Source organism: Plectropomus leopardus, chromosome 11, assembly GCF_026936395.1.
Source record: "Plectropomus leopardus strain MGB_pleo_1.0 chromosome 11, ASM2693639v1, whole genome shotgun sequence".
Taxonomy (NCBI): domain Eukaryota; kingdom Metazoa; phylum Chordata; class Actinopteri; order Perciformes; family Serranidae; genus Plectropomus; species Plectropomus leopardus.
The window spans coordinates 31364394-31379822 of NC_142186.1; the positions used below are offsets into that span (position 1 = coordinate 31364394).

General features: G+C 39.5%; 1 protein-coding gene across 2 annotated transcripts in view; it reads left to right on the top strand.

Annotated features, from left to right (window-relative positions):
- Nucleotides 1–212: 212 nt before the first annotated feature.
- The window catches only part of rgl2 (ral guanine nucleotide dissociation stimulator-like 2), a 44946-nt gene continuing 29729 nt past the window's right edge, over nucleotides 213–15429 (top strand). The window contains exons 1-2 of one of the 2 annotated variants that reach the window (XM_042489725.2): nucleotides 213–475; nucleotides 6092–6262. In XM_042489725.2, the coding sequence (XP_042345659.1) occupies nucleotides 6104–6262 (159 nt within the window). In that variant the 5' untranslated portion in view covers nucleotides 213–475; nucleotides 6092–6103. Of the gene's footprint in view, nucleotides 476–6091; nucleotides 6263–14647; nucleotides 15086–15429 lie in introns of those variants that run through there. The other variant, XM_042489726.2, reaches the window with a different exon arrangement.

Here is a 15429-nt window from a genome sequence, read left to right on the forward strand (position 1 = left end):
CCCCTCGTCGGTCCCTGCAGTCACATTTCCCCGGAGGAGAGGAGCACTGAGGCCGGTGTGTGGTGTACAGTATCCTCACACTGTGTACCACCCGGAGAGCTGTTGCCAAAGAGCTGAATGCACAACATACAGGAACTGCGACGTCAGAGAGAGAGAGAGGAGGAGGAGAGGAGGAGAGAGGAGGAGAGAGGAGGAGGGAGTTTGCAGCTTGTCCAAAGTGCGCTATCAGCTGCTGAAGGCTGGACAGGCGCGCGGTGTGGGGACGCTGATAGCAGAGACAGACAGAGACAGGGTGGGGGGGGCGAGGCGGTGGACGGAGACTCCCTCGTCGTTGTCGTCGGTGACGGTGGCTCAGATGGGCGCGACTCTCAGCTGAGCCGGCCACCGATCCACCAGCAGCGGCCACCCAATGCTGCCTGAGTCCAGCCGCCCACAGTTGGATAACCCACATCCTGCGAATGACTCTCGGCTATAAGTAAGTGGCAGCTTCCCTCATTTCTTTTCCTCTAATCGGCTCATTTAGTTTGTCTGAATCTCCAGGGCCTTCATGTTAGTGAGTGACTCATAAATAGGAAGCACCAGTTGTCACTCTTGTGTTTTAATGGGAGTGTCAAACTTTTACAGCCCAGGCTTTATTCTCATCACTGTGACAGAGCTATCATTAGGCTCTGAACTGTAGCACCACCCTACGGCGGCATAAAGCTAAAAAAGGGGAGCATTATGGGGTGTGACTTCACTGTAACCTAGTTACAGCTGTACAGTCTCACCTCAGTCATGTGTGAGCTGTTTGCTGTGGTCAGAGACGCTGAATAGCAGCTATTCAGACCTCTGCATGGCCGTTGGTCAGGGCATGAACTGCACCGCTTGTGACTTGTTTTCCCTGCAGGCCTGCATGTGTCTTTTCCTCTCATGTAGATGCAAACTACTTTCTTAAAGGGTAACCTCTGTTTTTTTCATCTTGGGCCCTGTTTTCCTATGTTTTGTGTCTAAAGCCCTTTTTACACTAGGTGGGTTTCAATATGTTGATTTAGCACAATTGCAAAATGACTGTGTTTCAATTGAGTGGTGTTTTGTGACTTCTCCTCTCGCAATAACACTCCAAGAAGCATGGCGATGGATGTTCAAAACATTAACGGGTTTTTTTCTATTGCACCACTGACATAGGATTGTTATATGAGCAATAATGGAAAGGCATGCACCTTATAGGAGGGACATGAGTGATTTCTGGGAGGTGAGAGTCCACGATTTCACTGAGTTGTGGATTCAAAACTTCCAAATGATTTGCTCAACTTTTGAAGAGTAATGCGATGAAGTAACACCTCTTGTAGCGCCTGCTGCATAATGCCCATGGGAGCCAAACAGTGAAAGTGTTTCCATTACAGTTTTGCAAAACATGGCTTTTTTGAGTTGCCTGATATACCACCTCATACAAGCGTAAAAATTTTTTTGCAATAAACTGGAGTTTTTTTCAAAATTGACATGTTTCCATTTGGCATATTTTATATTCGCAATTACAGTTTGCGCAATTTGAGAGTAAATGGAAACCCACCTACAGAGATCGCACTAGAGGGCCACTACAAAGTCTCCTCCTAATGCCTCCTTTGCATGTTTATGCAGAACCAAACAACTGCGGCAACATTTCGCTTCAGCCTTATTCCCGATACTTGTTGCTGCCAGCCAAGCCTCAAGGAGAGCGTCAGACTTAGAAGCATATTTCACATAGTGGCCAAAAGTAGAATTACACCGTCATGCGATGCAATGGGACCCAGAAAGACCTTTTCTGTTGACTTTCATCATAAATAAGTGGATACATTTTTTTTAACGTCAAAACTTCTGCAGTATGACTCATTTCACAGTCAAGATTTGTTCCATTCAGTTTGATAACATTTGGAAAGTCTAAAAGAGCCACAAGGTTAAATCACTTGATCGCCATTGAAGCTAGGGTGACACTTCCGTAACCACCGCGGAGGTCAGCCAATCCGGCCGTGCTCTCCTTATGGGCCCCATAATGCGGAAGATCAGGACACTTTAATATCGCGTAAATAAAGGCTTTTTTTTTTCTTTTGAGCAGCTCTCATGGAATCAGCGGGTTTCTTAATACAGCCATCGCTAGAATTACTGTATATTTAAATGCTGTCTGGTGAGTTTGGCAATAGAGATTAAGAGGCTTGTTCTAGTCAAATGTAAAGAATGTTGTCAGACACTTAAAAATAATAATCTGAGCCTGTCAGTGGCAAAAACAAGCATTTGTAGTGGCATAATTGACAATGCACAAATGCCTCTTAATAGTTAAATTGCAAACTGTTTTGCAGCTCATCAGTATTAAAAATAGTTGTCTGCATTAGTCACTTCGATACAAAATCATGGGAAAATAGGATCATGAATCATAGGATAATGAAAACTACCCTTTAAACAAGATGGGCCAAATTACAAGTAATGATAAATGTAGGAGAGAACTAGGAGAAGTGTTGCACAAGAGAGCTGCAGGAGTCCAAGACAAAAGCACAATGGAAAGTTGGGAGTGCCAGCACATTTTTATATCACACTCGAGGCTTTTCAGCCCCTGCTCGTACTTATCCAGAGTTGTGAGAGCTGACAGGGGGTCCTCGAAAGGAAATTTTCACCAGGATGGAAGTGTCAGCGGGCTCTTTAGGCGATTGATTCTGTGGAGTTTCACTTACAGCAGCCTCCTGAAAGCCATTCTGTACGTTTAGCTTGTAAGAAAAGTCGAAAGGAACTTCAACGCACACATTTATCAACATGTAATGCACCGCTCGCACAACTGAGTGTTGGAATCTATAGTTCTCATTTCCATAGTACTGTATCAAGCTCTCCATCTCTTTCTCCCTCCCACACTTCTCTTCCTGAAACAGTGTTTACTAGATGTCTATCTTCATGGCAATCCAAATACCAAAGCGTGGAAAGGGAAATGGAAGGAGGGGTTGCAATGCAAATCCTGACCTGCTGTGGGACACAATGAATGTGTTAAACAAATTAACCACGAAATGGCCTCCAAGCTTCCATTAACTTACTGTGTATTGGCTTGTTTTCGTTTTACATGTCGTAAATTTGCGCTCAAAGGTTGCTTTACTGTTTTGGTAACAACTTCCAAAGTCAAACTGTGACTGACAAAATGTCTTATGTTGATCTTTGGCAGGTTCAGAGGTAATTAGGCTATAAACATGGACTTACAAATAAACAGGTTTATTTGTATAGTGCCTTCTTACAACAAGGCAATTCAAGGTGCTTTGCATAAGACATAAAAATGGATTAAAGCAGCATATCAGCTTCAGATCAACTTTTATTGCACACAATGGGGACTGTAGATTTCGTCCCCCTTTCAGTTACATTGAAAGCACATTAGAGAAGGAAAACCTGCTCCAGTGTTTATATGGGCAGCTAATTATTGCTTTAAGACAGATTTGAAATACTTTGAGCCTTTCCCTTTAAAAGTCCAGTGCAGAGATACTCAACCTACTCTGTCCAGGGGCCATTTTTGCAAAAACACTGGAGGCCGGGGGCCAGTTGATAAACAAACATTAATAATTAATATATAAATAAATAAATAGCTTATACCTCTGTTGGGTGATGCAGGGGATCCCCCCACATTTTATCTAATAAACAAGCTCTATTTTGATGTTTTTCTGTGCACTTTGGCATCTTATTTACATTTAGAACAGGTATACGAAAAGAAAAAAAAATCCCAATGTAACTTATTTAAAACATGGTGAATTATAAAATGGCTGGCGAGCCACCTGGCACCCTATTTGCCACCCTGTAATTATAAGGTTCTATCTGCTTTCTGAGCAGTTTTAAGATACTGAGCTTCAAATTTTTGCCTTTCCAAAAAAAAAAAAAAAGGATGTTAACATTTTTATTTTTATTTTCTAAAAAGTCCAAAATGCACATAACTAAAAACATGTCACATAATGTTAATAAGTTGTCACAGAATAAGAAAATATGAATGAAAAATGTCAGATAGAACCTTATTGCCTAAGGTAACATATTGCTGGCCAGATTTGACCTACAGGCGGTAAGTTGGGCATCACTGGTCTGGTGTTTAGGATTTAGTGGCATCTAGCCATGAGGTCACAGCATTAAAATTTCTGACATGCACCAAGCGTGTATGAGAGAACTACGGTGTCCAAACGTCAGTAGGAAATGAGTTTGCAGTTAAGCACTCTAGGTTCCCTTGTTTCAAAGTCAGTGGGTTTTTAAAATGTGTTTTTGGTTCAGTGACTGAAATAAGGTCTGTGGCTAACACAAGCTTAAGAGACTTTTATGTTTCGTTCTACCGTGTAAAATTTGTCTGTAAAAAACCCCACATGTGAATTGAGTCTTTTTGCATGTCAAAAAAAAAAGCAGTCATGATGAAGAGGCTAAATGAGACTACAGAACATCATCAGACTGAACACTGATCTTTACAGGCTTGTTGTGGCAGGGACGTTAAAGTCATGCTACTGTGGTGAAGCTTATTTATATCCCAACATTAGGTTTTTACTTCTGGCTGTTGCATATAGGCCTCAGATATAATAAAAGTGGTGTTCATTTGTGAAGATTATATTTCTGAACAAAACATGTGAGTATCATAAAGAATTTGTTTGCCACAGAGCTTTTTATCTGCAATAATCCAATAAGAAAATCCAGCGTTTTTTTGATTAGGCAACCAGAGCTACACTAACTTCCATGTCAGCCTATAAAAACGTCATCCCTGCAGGACTCTGTGCCCTCTCTAGAACCAGCGTTTAGTTTGCCTGTTCTTGGCTATTGTAACGAGAACTCATTCTAAGGTAACAAAAACACGATTCTTATTTTCAGGTTAATATAAACTAATAAACACACAACTATATATATTATATGTGAAAAACAACAGGAGCGCTTCTGGTGTCTCTCAAACCACCGGTGCACATGGAAGGTAATATTTCAAAAAATATGTAATCTATTATAATAATTAATATATATATGATGGGTAATTTCTGCCAATATATGCACCTAATTCCCATCACTGTACCTTTAAAACAACTAATAAAATAAACACAAGCCTACACTATAGGCTATATAAAAAGACGAAAACAGCATTAAAGATAAAACCAAGATCAATGAATAAACAAAAGAATAAAACTTGGTTTAATAAAATGGTGACAAACAAAAACATTTTAAGCCTCATTTTAAAGGAAAAGGAAAGTTTGGAGCGTATGTGGTGCATAGAAACTGAGCTCCTCTATGTTTAGTTTTGACCCCGAGGACAGACGCTGACCTGTCCCAGATAATTTGAGAAGTGTGGACGGTTCATAATGTACAGTAGCAGCAGCAGATCGGAAATGTATTTTGGCCTTGAGACAGACGGTTAGAACCAACAGCACTATTTTAAAAGTAATTATTCTACACACAGGAAGCCAGTGCTCCTCTGGTTTTATAGTTATTTATAAGGACATATATAATGTATAATAACCATCAAAATCAATCAATCAATTAATGCATCAGACTTTATTTGTATAGCACTTTTCATACAAGCAAAAATGTAACACAAAGTGCTTCATACAATAACAATAACAAACACATACACACCCAGGTACACAGGAACATGGATTAAAAAGCAAGACTTTGTAATTAATTAAAGCACTAAAATAAGAGTACTTATTGAAACCACGCCACTGAAAGTAAGATAGATAAAAATCTATAAATAAAAGATGTAAATAAATAAATAAATGTAATATCAATAATAAGTTAAATAAATGAATAACTCTAAATAGTAGATAAAAGGAAACTAAAAGAATAACCAAGCAAATAGTAATAAATAAAATGTTTAAAATAATAAAAAATAAAATAATATACCATGTAAAACAATAAAATAGACTAAAATGTATAAATAAATAGACGATAAATTAAATAGGTAAAGTTCAATTAAAAGCCAAATTAAAAGGAAGGTCTTGAGCTTGCTCTTAAAATTATCAACCAAACCAACCAAAGAGACTTTGTACTGTCGTGAGCACTAATTCATGTTATCACTTATATAATTCCAAGACTCTCAATATGTTTGCCTAAAAGACAATGAAACACTCCTTTCTTTTGCCCCTCCTGTCTGTTATAGCTGCCTGGCACCATGCTCCCCCGAAACATGCGAACAGGTGGTTGTGACCTGCCGGGGGTGGAGTCAAGCGAAGTGCCTCTCATTGGCTACCGGCCCTTACAGCCTGACAACGGCACCCCGAGCAACCAATCAAGGCGGGGGAGCGCCTGCGATGAATCGGAAACTTCACAGGTGAGTGCTTTTCCTTTCATTGAAACACATCCATCATTTTGTCAGCGGAGCGTGTTGCAGAGAGCGAGATGATTTCTCACAGCTTTGTTCTGGGGAAGTCTGCGGAGCTGTTTGAGTGCTGACATTCTCCACTTTATTAGTTTTTCCTCTGTTCGCACAATAAAGTGATGTGACGGAGCTCAGAGGGGATTAGGAGAACTTTTTATTTGTGGTGGCTCTCCTGGACGACACAGCTCACAGCAATTAGGACGGTCCTCTGTGAAGCCACACACGCTGAGCTCCACCACCAGTTTCTTGAGTAAACAGTGGACGCAGTCGGCTGGTTTTCAGAAAAGCCTGAGGGAATAAAGTCAGTGTGATTCAGACAGAAAGAGAGAGATGAAGATGGTGTGTGTGTCAGTGTGTTTATGCCTTTGTGTGTGTGTATTTAGTGCTTTTTCACCAGGGTGACTCAAATGCTGTTATTCTTCTAGAGACTGAATAAACATCACATTGTCATCTCAACTCGTCAAATATCGCCGCTTGGGCAGTTTTACTGCAGCAAAAGGTGCCTTTTTGCGTCAGTCTCTGATGATGAAATCAGGGACCAAGTGGCAATATTTTACAAACTGGGAGAGATGAGAATGGGCTAGGATAAATATCTCCAGTATCATGCCAAATTCTGATATACGTAAAACTTTTTCTGACCAAATATCTACAGAAATAGGGACTGTTTACACTGCAACGGTTCTTGCATGAAACGTTTGTTGCAGTTTTGCGTTTCATTCACAAGAGGGCCGGGCCTGAATGCGCTAACTTTTGAATCCAGGATCTGGAGTGTAATTTTTTTTGAAAACACAGCCTCTTCTGTCACCATCGAAACTGGAAATGCACAGATGACATGAGAACGGTGAAGTCACGGCCGCACTTAATGCATGCACGTGTTGTTCTTCTATGGTGTCTCATTACAAAGTTACACCGTCAACTCCTGGCCTGGCATGCATACTACAGCGTTTTTGGTTGTCTTTGTGGAACACAAGGATTGTTCTCACAATATTATCATATGAACACATAATTTTTTTGAATTGCAAAGGAAAGACTTCTGTTTTTAGTTTGGCCGTTCTCGTCTGAACGTGGTCTGAATGACATTCCTATTAGCTTCAGCAGTTCTTTGTCCTTAGTGCTAATTACTAAATGTTAGCATGCTAACAAGCTAAAGTAAGATGGTGAACATGGTCAACATCATACCTGCGTTAAATCATCATGGTAGGATTGTTATTGAAGCAACGCCAGAATGTTAATGTTGGCATTTAGCTTAAAGCGATAACCTAATCAGAGTAGCTAGCATGACGGTTGACCGGGAATACTCGGTCAAGCGCCATGCTTGCTTTTCCCAGGGACCACTTTTGCAAAATGTCAGGAGGCTAAGGGCCAGTTAATACACAAACATTAATAATTAATATATAAATAATTAATTAATTTTTTCAGGGGGTCTGCTGGATCCTTACCTGGCAGTTTTTTTAAAGAAACAAGCTCTTTTTTGTTGCTTTTTTTAATGCCTTGCAATACATTATTTACATACAAAATAAAACATTTAAATTGTGATTCAGTTTTTTTTCATTGTTAATAAGAAAATGGTCAACGGTTGGGCCGTAAATTCTATGTCACTGCTGTAGATTTTTATTCGCACGGTCTGCAGGGCACTTTTATAACCATGAAACCTCGTGATCTATAGTCTATATTTTAATGCACTGACATTATCTGAAGGATATGAAGTGCACAGTCATTTGTAACTCCACTCTAAACGCCACCTCGTTTTACCAGAAACAAGTATCACGCTTGGATAAGTGTGTGAGTTTGAACTCTGCTTTTGAATTCCATTAAGAAGAATTTAAACACATGCGCTTGCTCAGGCGCACTACTTGTCTATGCATGAGATTGCTTATGCAGAAGTGTTTTAGATAGTAAGTTTTTAGTGATGGGGAAGTACTGAGCATACAGCTCGATGAATGTGACTTGAATTATACTGCACGACTTTTGTAAGCGTTTGTAAAGGATGTTTTGATATTGTTTTTCTGTTGTTAAATGTGGACATCAAGAGTTTTCTTAGTATTAGAACATTCACCATGGAGGCATGAAAGAAAAACAAATTCAACTTCACACAATGTGCGAAATTGATACACAGTACTTCTTTAAGATCACAGACAACTTCTGCAATTACTTCATTTTACAGGCCCCCAGTGCAGAACTAACAGGTTGAAAGCAGCAACCCTGCTTACAGCAACCGGACTGTACAATACAGAAGTGAATAAAACACAGATACATAGCTGAAGTTTCTGGGGTTCTTTGGCTCTTTAATGCTGTGGTGTGTGTAGGTTGTATGAAAGTGTATGATGAATGATAGATAAATAGAAAGATAGATAGATAGATAGATAGGTAGTTCTACTTCTTTTTATGGTAAATTCTGCATTTATTCAGTTGTTAACTGTGAGCACAAATGTAAACACTAGTAATACTAGTTCCATGCAAACACGGCTTTAGATATAATCAAATATAATTTATTTTTAGAATTTTCCCTGCAATTTCTCTGCAAAAAAGTGTGTGTCTTTTATCGAGTAAACTCATCAATTTGTACACAGTTTGTCTCAGAAATGCACTGACTCCGGGATAACATCTGTAAATTAGACTTAGGGTGAACTAACACTGAAGAAGTGAAAAAGGTTCATGGCAGAGGTGAATTTCCCACGACCTTTCACCTCTGTTAATGAGTAGTACCCTGATAGTGAGGTTCATTGAGCCTTATCAGAGGCTCCTCAGATGGCTGAACTGCACACACAGTTGGAGTGTTGTTTTTAGAGTTTTTAGAGAACGTTTTACTTGATCATATCTTCAGCTGTAGATTTCCTTTCTTGCGTGTGTAATAGGAAAATTTACAAAACATTTTTCCCTCAGACATGATGACCTACTGACCAACTCTTGCCACAACCACACATGACCTAAGCATGGCTCTTCACACCAGGCCTCAAGAAACTCCTCGCTGCTAAAAAAAGAAGTTGCAATGACATCGTTTCCAAATGAGCAGACTTCCTTCGTGCTCGCGTCACGCGGCGACTCCTGGACCTTGCAGTAAATAATGTATGTGGCGGTTTGGTCAGTCGATGTGGTATACACCTGCTCTCCCTATAAACAGTATCCAGTATCACAGGCCGTCTCCAAGGACAGTCTGTCGAGTGGAAATCCAATACGGCCACTCGCTGATTCTTTAATGAGGGAAACTTGGATGTGTGAGTCAGACTGCATGAAGTGAAAACCCTGAGTGAACAATGAAACCTCGAGGTGAAAGAAACTGTGTTTTCTTATGTGGATTGAGCTAAAAATCAAGCCTGAAACACGTATGATTAACCCTTTGATACTTGAGCGAAATGGCTTGATTTTTGTCAAAACATTGGAGGAATGTGAAGAGCCAAAAAAGCAAACAATAAGTTAAAAATTAAAAGAAAATGATCTGATAATAGAAACAATAAAAGCTAAGTGAAACGCAAACAAAAACAACAAACAAATAACAAAACAAAAAAATTAATTTATTTGATTCTGTTTTCCTGTAACGTCATTCTAAATATAGAATTAAGAGAATTTTATATTTAAACATATTTAATTATTACATATTTTTTGATGATATGTAATGATACCCACCCACCCCGCAACTGATTTTCAGTCATTTCCTTTTCACCTTTGCCCTCTTTGTCACCCTTGTCACCTTTTTTTTTTTTTTGCAGTTTGCAGGACATTTCTTGCCAAGTTAGTCATTATGTTTTTCCTGTATTTCCAAAAGAAATCGAAACGTTTTTCTCAGGTTTCAGAGGTTTTAATGCTAGTGAAAGGCATCTGTATGCAGCACAAGAAAACTGATGTCAGTCCAGGTGTTATAGGGTTAATAAAGATAACAGACATAGTGTATGTTGGTGGAGTATTTCAAATGCAGCTACCAACGATTTGACGTCTGTTATTTAAATTGTAAATATCAAATTGGTTTTAACTGTTTTCAGAATAAAAGTCTTCTCTTCTCTAACGTACGATTTGTGTAGATATTCTGCAGTAATCATCACAGAGAAGGCAGAAATATGTTTCTGTAAACGTAGCCTCAGACCAGAATGAAAATACAGCGACTAGACTTTTGAATAAGAGGCCAAGCTGTTATGAAGTCTCTCTCGAGGGGGATCACATTTCATGAGGAAGAGTCCATTTCAATGATTCACTGATGTGGTATTCACAGCTACGGAAGAGGACATTTTCTGATATGTGTGGACACATACTTTTGTATCCTGTTGGTCTGGAGCTGTTTTTTTGGTTTGGGTTCAGACCCTTAATTTTTATGAAAGTAAATCTTGATACGGCAGCATAAAATGAAAATTTACACAATTTTCTGTTTCCAGTTTTCTGGCAACAGTTCAGAAAAGTTTCCTTTCGACATGACAATGCCTGCGTGCACAAAGCCAGACTGATGGCCCCGACCTCAACCCGTCCAACACCTGCGGTGAGGAGTTAAATACACTGGTTTTATACAAATTACTGGCTCATTATTGCGCAGGATACGACTTTTGGTTCGTTACTTTTTGTAGGAAAATGTACGAACAGTGCATGCGAAGAACCTGTTCTGCACAGTTGCAGACAGATCGAGACTGACCCGCAAGAGAAAAATAGACTTGTATCGTTACACACGCCAGGTCATACTGGGAATTACACTTACCATCACAGGCCAAAAGACTGGGCCAGCTGGGATGGATCCTCCCCCGGTCCCCGTTGACTTGTTTCCATAAGCCATTTTAGACAAATCATTAACCAGACGTTTTAGTGAAAATGAATCGTTGATATTGATGGGTATCAAGAACCGCTAATACCGATCCTGATTGGTCAGTACTAAAATATCAACAAAATCCCAGACAAACAGTGTTGCAAACAATATTGATGTTTTTTTCTTTTCTTGTTTTACATAGCTGGCATTAAAGACTTCCTTAACGTTGCCTCATGATGACAAAGCTGCTGGCGTCACGTGATTTTGGAGTTCGTGCTCTGCAGTCACGGCTTATTGGGCAAAACGTTCAACGTGTGTGTTTACTTTATGAATGTTGTTTTTAAGTCATTTTCTTTGTTTTCTTTTTCTGTTGGCTTCGGAGAAGCTCAAGGACTATAGTGGGGAATTGGGGAATTTGTATTATTGTTTAATTTAAGATTTTAATTGTGAGTCAATATTGCACATTTTTCTTTTTTGTTGCTCGCTTTAATCTTTTAGGGGTTTTTTGCACCAAGTCATGAAGAATAGCATCTATACGAGTATCCATAAGTATTAGTATTGATAAGCAAATGTTGATATCAGCGTCAAATAAAATCCTAATATTACCCATACCTAGTCACTTAACTAGAGGAGCCAAATGAAGGCAAATTTTGCACACTGAAAAGTATTCCCTGCAAATTAACTTGCAGAACATCACAGACTGATGATATCTAACAGCGTAATCACATCCAAGGGAGGATTTTTTCTCCTTTAAGGGGAAGAGAACAGCTTTGACCTGAATGCCACAGAGTTTTAGTTGAAAGAGAGACGATAACGGGCACCAAGGGACACGTAGATGAAAGCGTGAGAAGACGAGAAGAGAGAAAGATAGGAAGGAAGGGGTCGGGGTTGTGGACCACTCGAAAAAACAATGGTTATCTTTAAATAAAGCTTCAGAAGATGTATTTATGACCCCCCGTTCAGTCTGTGAGGCTGTAAATAAGGACGTCAGCGGTGTGTGTATTTGTTCAAAGCTTTTTGGCAAAGAGGAAGAAAAGCTATCTGGATTTATTTAAGGAAAAAGTTTAAAAATTGGTTGGTTTTTTTTTTGAGACTGAAGAAAATGTAGAGTCGGCTTCCTGCCTGCTGTTTTCTGGTGCCGTCCAATAGCTGACGTAGTTGCTCAGGAGCAGAGGTTGACGCAGCCTCGGCTTGTGATGGAAGGAGAGAGGAAGAAAAATAGCTTCGCAACACGACAGCATGTCCTGCTTCCTGTGTTTGTCTCCACTTATTATGTACTTCCTGCACAGAGCTGGGGGCAGAGGGGGGGCGTTACGAAAAAGGAGAGCCCTGAGAGAAGATCCCATCTTTCAAAAGAACATAAACAAAGTGGCAACATATGGCAGCAACAATGGGACATATGGTGAAAATAAACACTGGTTTTGATCAAACTTAAAAATAACAAAATAACAGCTGTGGAGCGTTTTCTTTTTTTTTCCAATGCACCACAACCAGCTCATGCCACCCACCGCAGCGGCCTATAATCATGATGCTTATCCGAAAGCCTGTGAGGCAGCTGAACACCAAATTACACACATCTATTATGCTTTGAAAAGTTCCTCCAGCAGAAAAAGGCTGGTTCCTCTGACCCAGATTCAGCCTGGTTTCAGAAGGCAATCGACACTCCACCGAATATACTTTTATCTCGAGTGTCTCAATATTCCAGCTCTGTGTGGAATAAGGAAACAGCGAGGGGCTCGTCTTCTTTGTGTCTGTGATAAAGGCCCACAGGGTCACAAAGGCTGGACAAGTGATCAGAGAGAGCTTTAAATCACTTTCACTCTGTTATAAGCAGACAGTAAGACTGTGCCTCAGGGGGAAATGATACTATATTATATATAAACAAAAGCCTCATTTACACTTCTTTTTTATCTCAGCAACAGATCCTTTTGTCATGCTGCTAACTGCCCGCACATGCATCTACAGTATAATACACACAACAGAGATTAGAATTAGATTAGCAGAATGAAATATATAGAAATGTTCTGAATCAGGTGATATTTGTTCTGTTATAATCTATTCTTTGCAGCAGGGGTGTCCAAACTATTTCGAATAGGGGCCAGATTAAATGATTTGGAAATAATAATAATAATAATAATAATAATAACTTGATTTATATAGCACCTTTAAAAACTGAGTTTAAAAAGTGCTTTGACAAACAAGGCAAAGCAGAAGCAAGTGGACAAAAAGAGCCAAAAAGTAATAGCGAACTAAAGCCAGACAAAAGAGAGATACAATCACAAAACAAAAATAACAACAGCATCCCATCCCAATATGAATAAATGCTGTTCAGAGGATATTTGTGGTAAACACAAAAATAATTGTACTAGTAATAGAATTAAACATGGCTGGGGCAGAGTAAAGAAATTAATTAATTAAATGATAAAAATAAAAAATAAGATAAATAAACAAATAGATGAATAAAATACACCAATAAAAAATAATTATAAAATTAAAATGGACTATGTCACATAAAAGCAAGTCTATAAAAATGGATTTAAAGAAGTGAATAAAAGAAGTCACTGATTCTGCAAACCTTATCTCCTCGGGCAGGTTGCTCATTTGGGGGCCAGCTGCTTCTCACATCATACTGGTTATTTAAAAAAAAAATGAAACGAAACGAACTGCTTTATCTTTAAGTTGCCAACTTTTCACCACTTGTGAAAACAGCAGCCCTCACTAGTCGGGTTTCCAATACAGATTTGCACGAAACCTAAGTGATATTTTCAAAACGTCAATGAATCAAAATTGCAAGATGACTGCATTTCCACTGAGTGATGTTACGCGACTTCTCCTCTCACTGAGAAGTATGGCTATGGATGTTCAAAACATTAGCAGATTTATTTCTCTTATTTTTTTCTTTCCATTATTTATTTCTATTATTATTTCTATTTTTTCTTAGTATAAGTAGCCTTTACTTAACAGTAGTGACTTAGAATAAATTTATACATATGAGCATATAAATACAGGCACAACAAGATGAAAAACAGAGATAAATAAAGATCTTAAAGAGAAAAAATAAATCACCCCCCTCTCTGACACACTAATAAGCCAACTGCCCTCCACACACACTCACAGCTGTGTAAGTCTTCACCTAGTTAACACGGCCTCACTCTGCCATGTCATTAGCTCTTTAAATAAACACAGCTTGCTTCCTGGTTCAGTGGTCGTGTGAACATTTATTACCTCTGGTTACAAGACTACAAGCCTCTTACTGCTCAAACAGCATGTCAGGCGTTTGATTAAAAATACAGAATGAATGCTGCCCAAGTTCTACCTGATATCAGACGGCGGTCCTCTCAGTTTGTTGCATTGAACAGGATACTCCGTCAAACTGGTTTATCTGTATAGGAAGGTCATCTAGAAAGACAAAAGAGCAGGAGAGTGGAGGGGAGCGATTGAAAGAGAAGGGGTATTGTTCTGGAAATAGCTTCAGGGCTTTGTCTCTCTCTCTCTCTGTGTGTGTGTGTGTGTGTGTGTGTGTGTGTGTGTGTGTGTGTGTGTGTGTGTGTGTGTGTGTGTGTGTGTGTTTGTGTGTGTAGGCAAGTGCCCATGCATGTGTTTATTGATGAGGGTCTGCATTTGTGTGAGCAGTCAGTGTAAAAAGCAGCTCACTGAAAACGAGTGTTGTTCTATCAACACACACATATCCCTATCTCTGTGTTTGTTGTCTGTGTGTGTGTGTGTGTGTGTAATGTGTGTGTAATGGGTGTGCCCAGGTGATGCAGGCTCGCGGGGGCCGGACTTAGCTCCTGCTTCAGGTGTGTCTTTGTGTGAGAGAGCCACAAGACGTTAGGAGGCAAACGGTAAAGACATAAACACGCAGATCTAGGTCAACTGACTGGGAAAGAACGAACAGACGAGTATAGAAAGAGAAAGACAGAGAGAGAGAGAGAGGGGAAAAAAGGGAGCGACAGATGAGAGAAAATGGAGAAAATACTTTTTGTACCTTCATCCTGAAGATTTCCAGGAAGCTTAGGGATTGCTACCTGTCTGGACTTGCAGTGGAAAAGGTAACTCCAATGACAATTTTGTTCTCTTTCTGCGTGTGTGTGTGTGTGTGTGTGTGTGTGTGTGTGCTTGGGGGTGATTTAAGATAGAATTGGCATGCAGATTTGCGTAGATGCAGGTCGAGATAGCATGTAGAAAAATAGCTTTGATACTCAGACTACCCTCTAGGATCCTTTTTGAATTTAAGAAGCTCCTGCTTGAAGTGTTGACCTTTGATCAAGTCAAGCCAAAGTAATCTGAGAGAGGCTAATAGAGGCTAACATATACTTATTATAAATAATTACGCCCCTGGTCGATCATGGAGGAGGTGGCACAGCTCCCTTCTACTATCAGTGTGAATATGTTT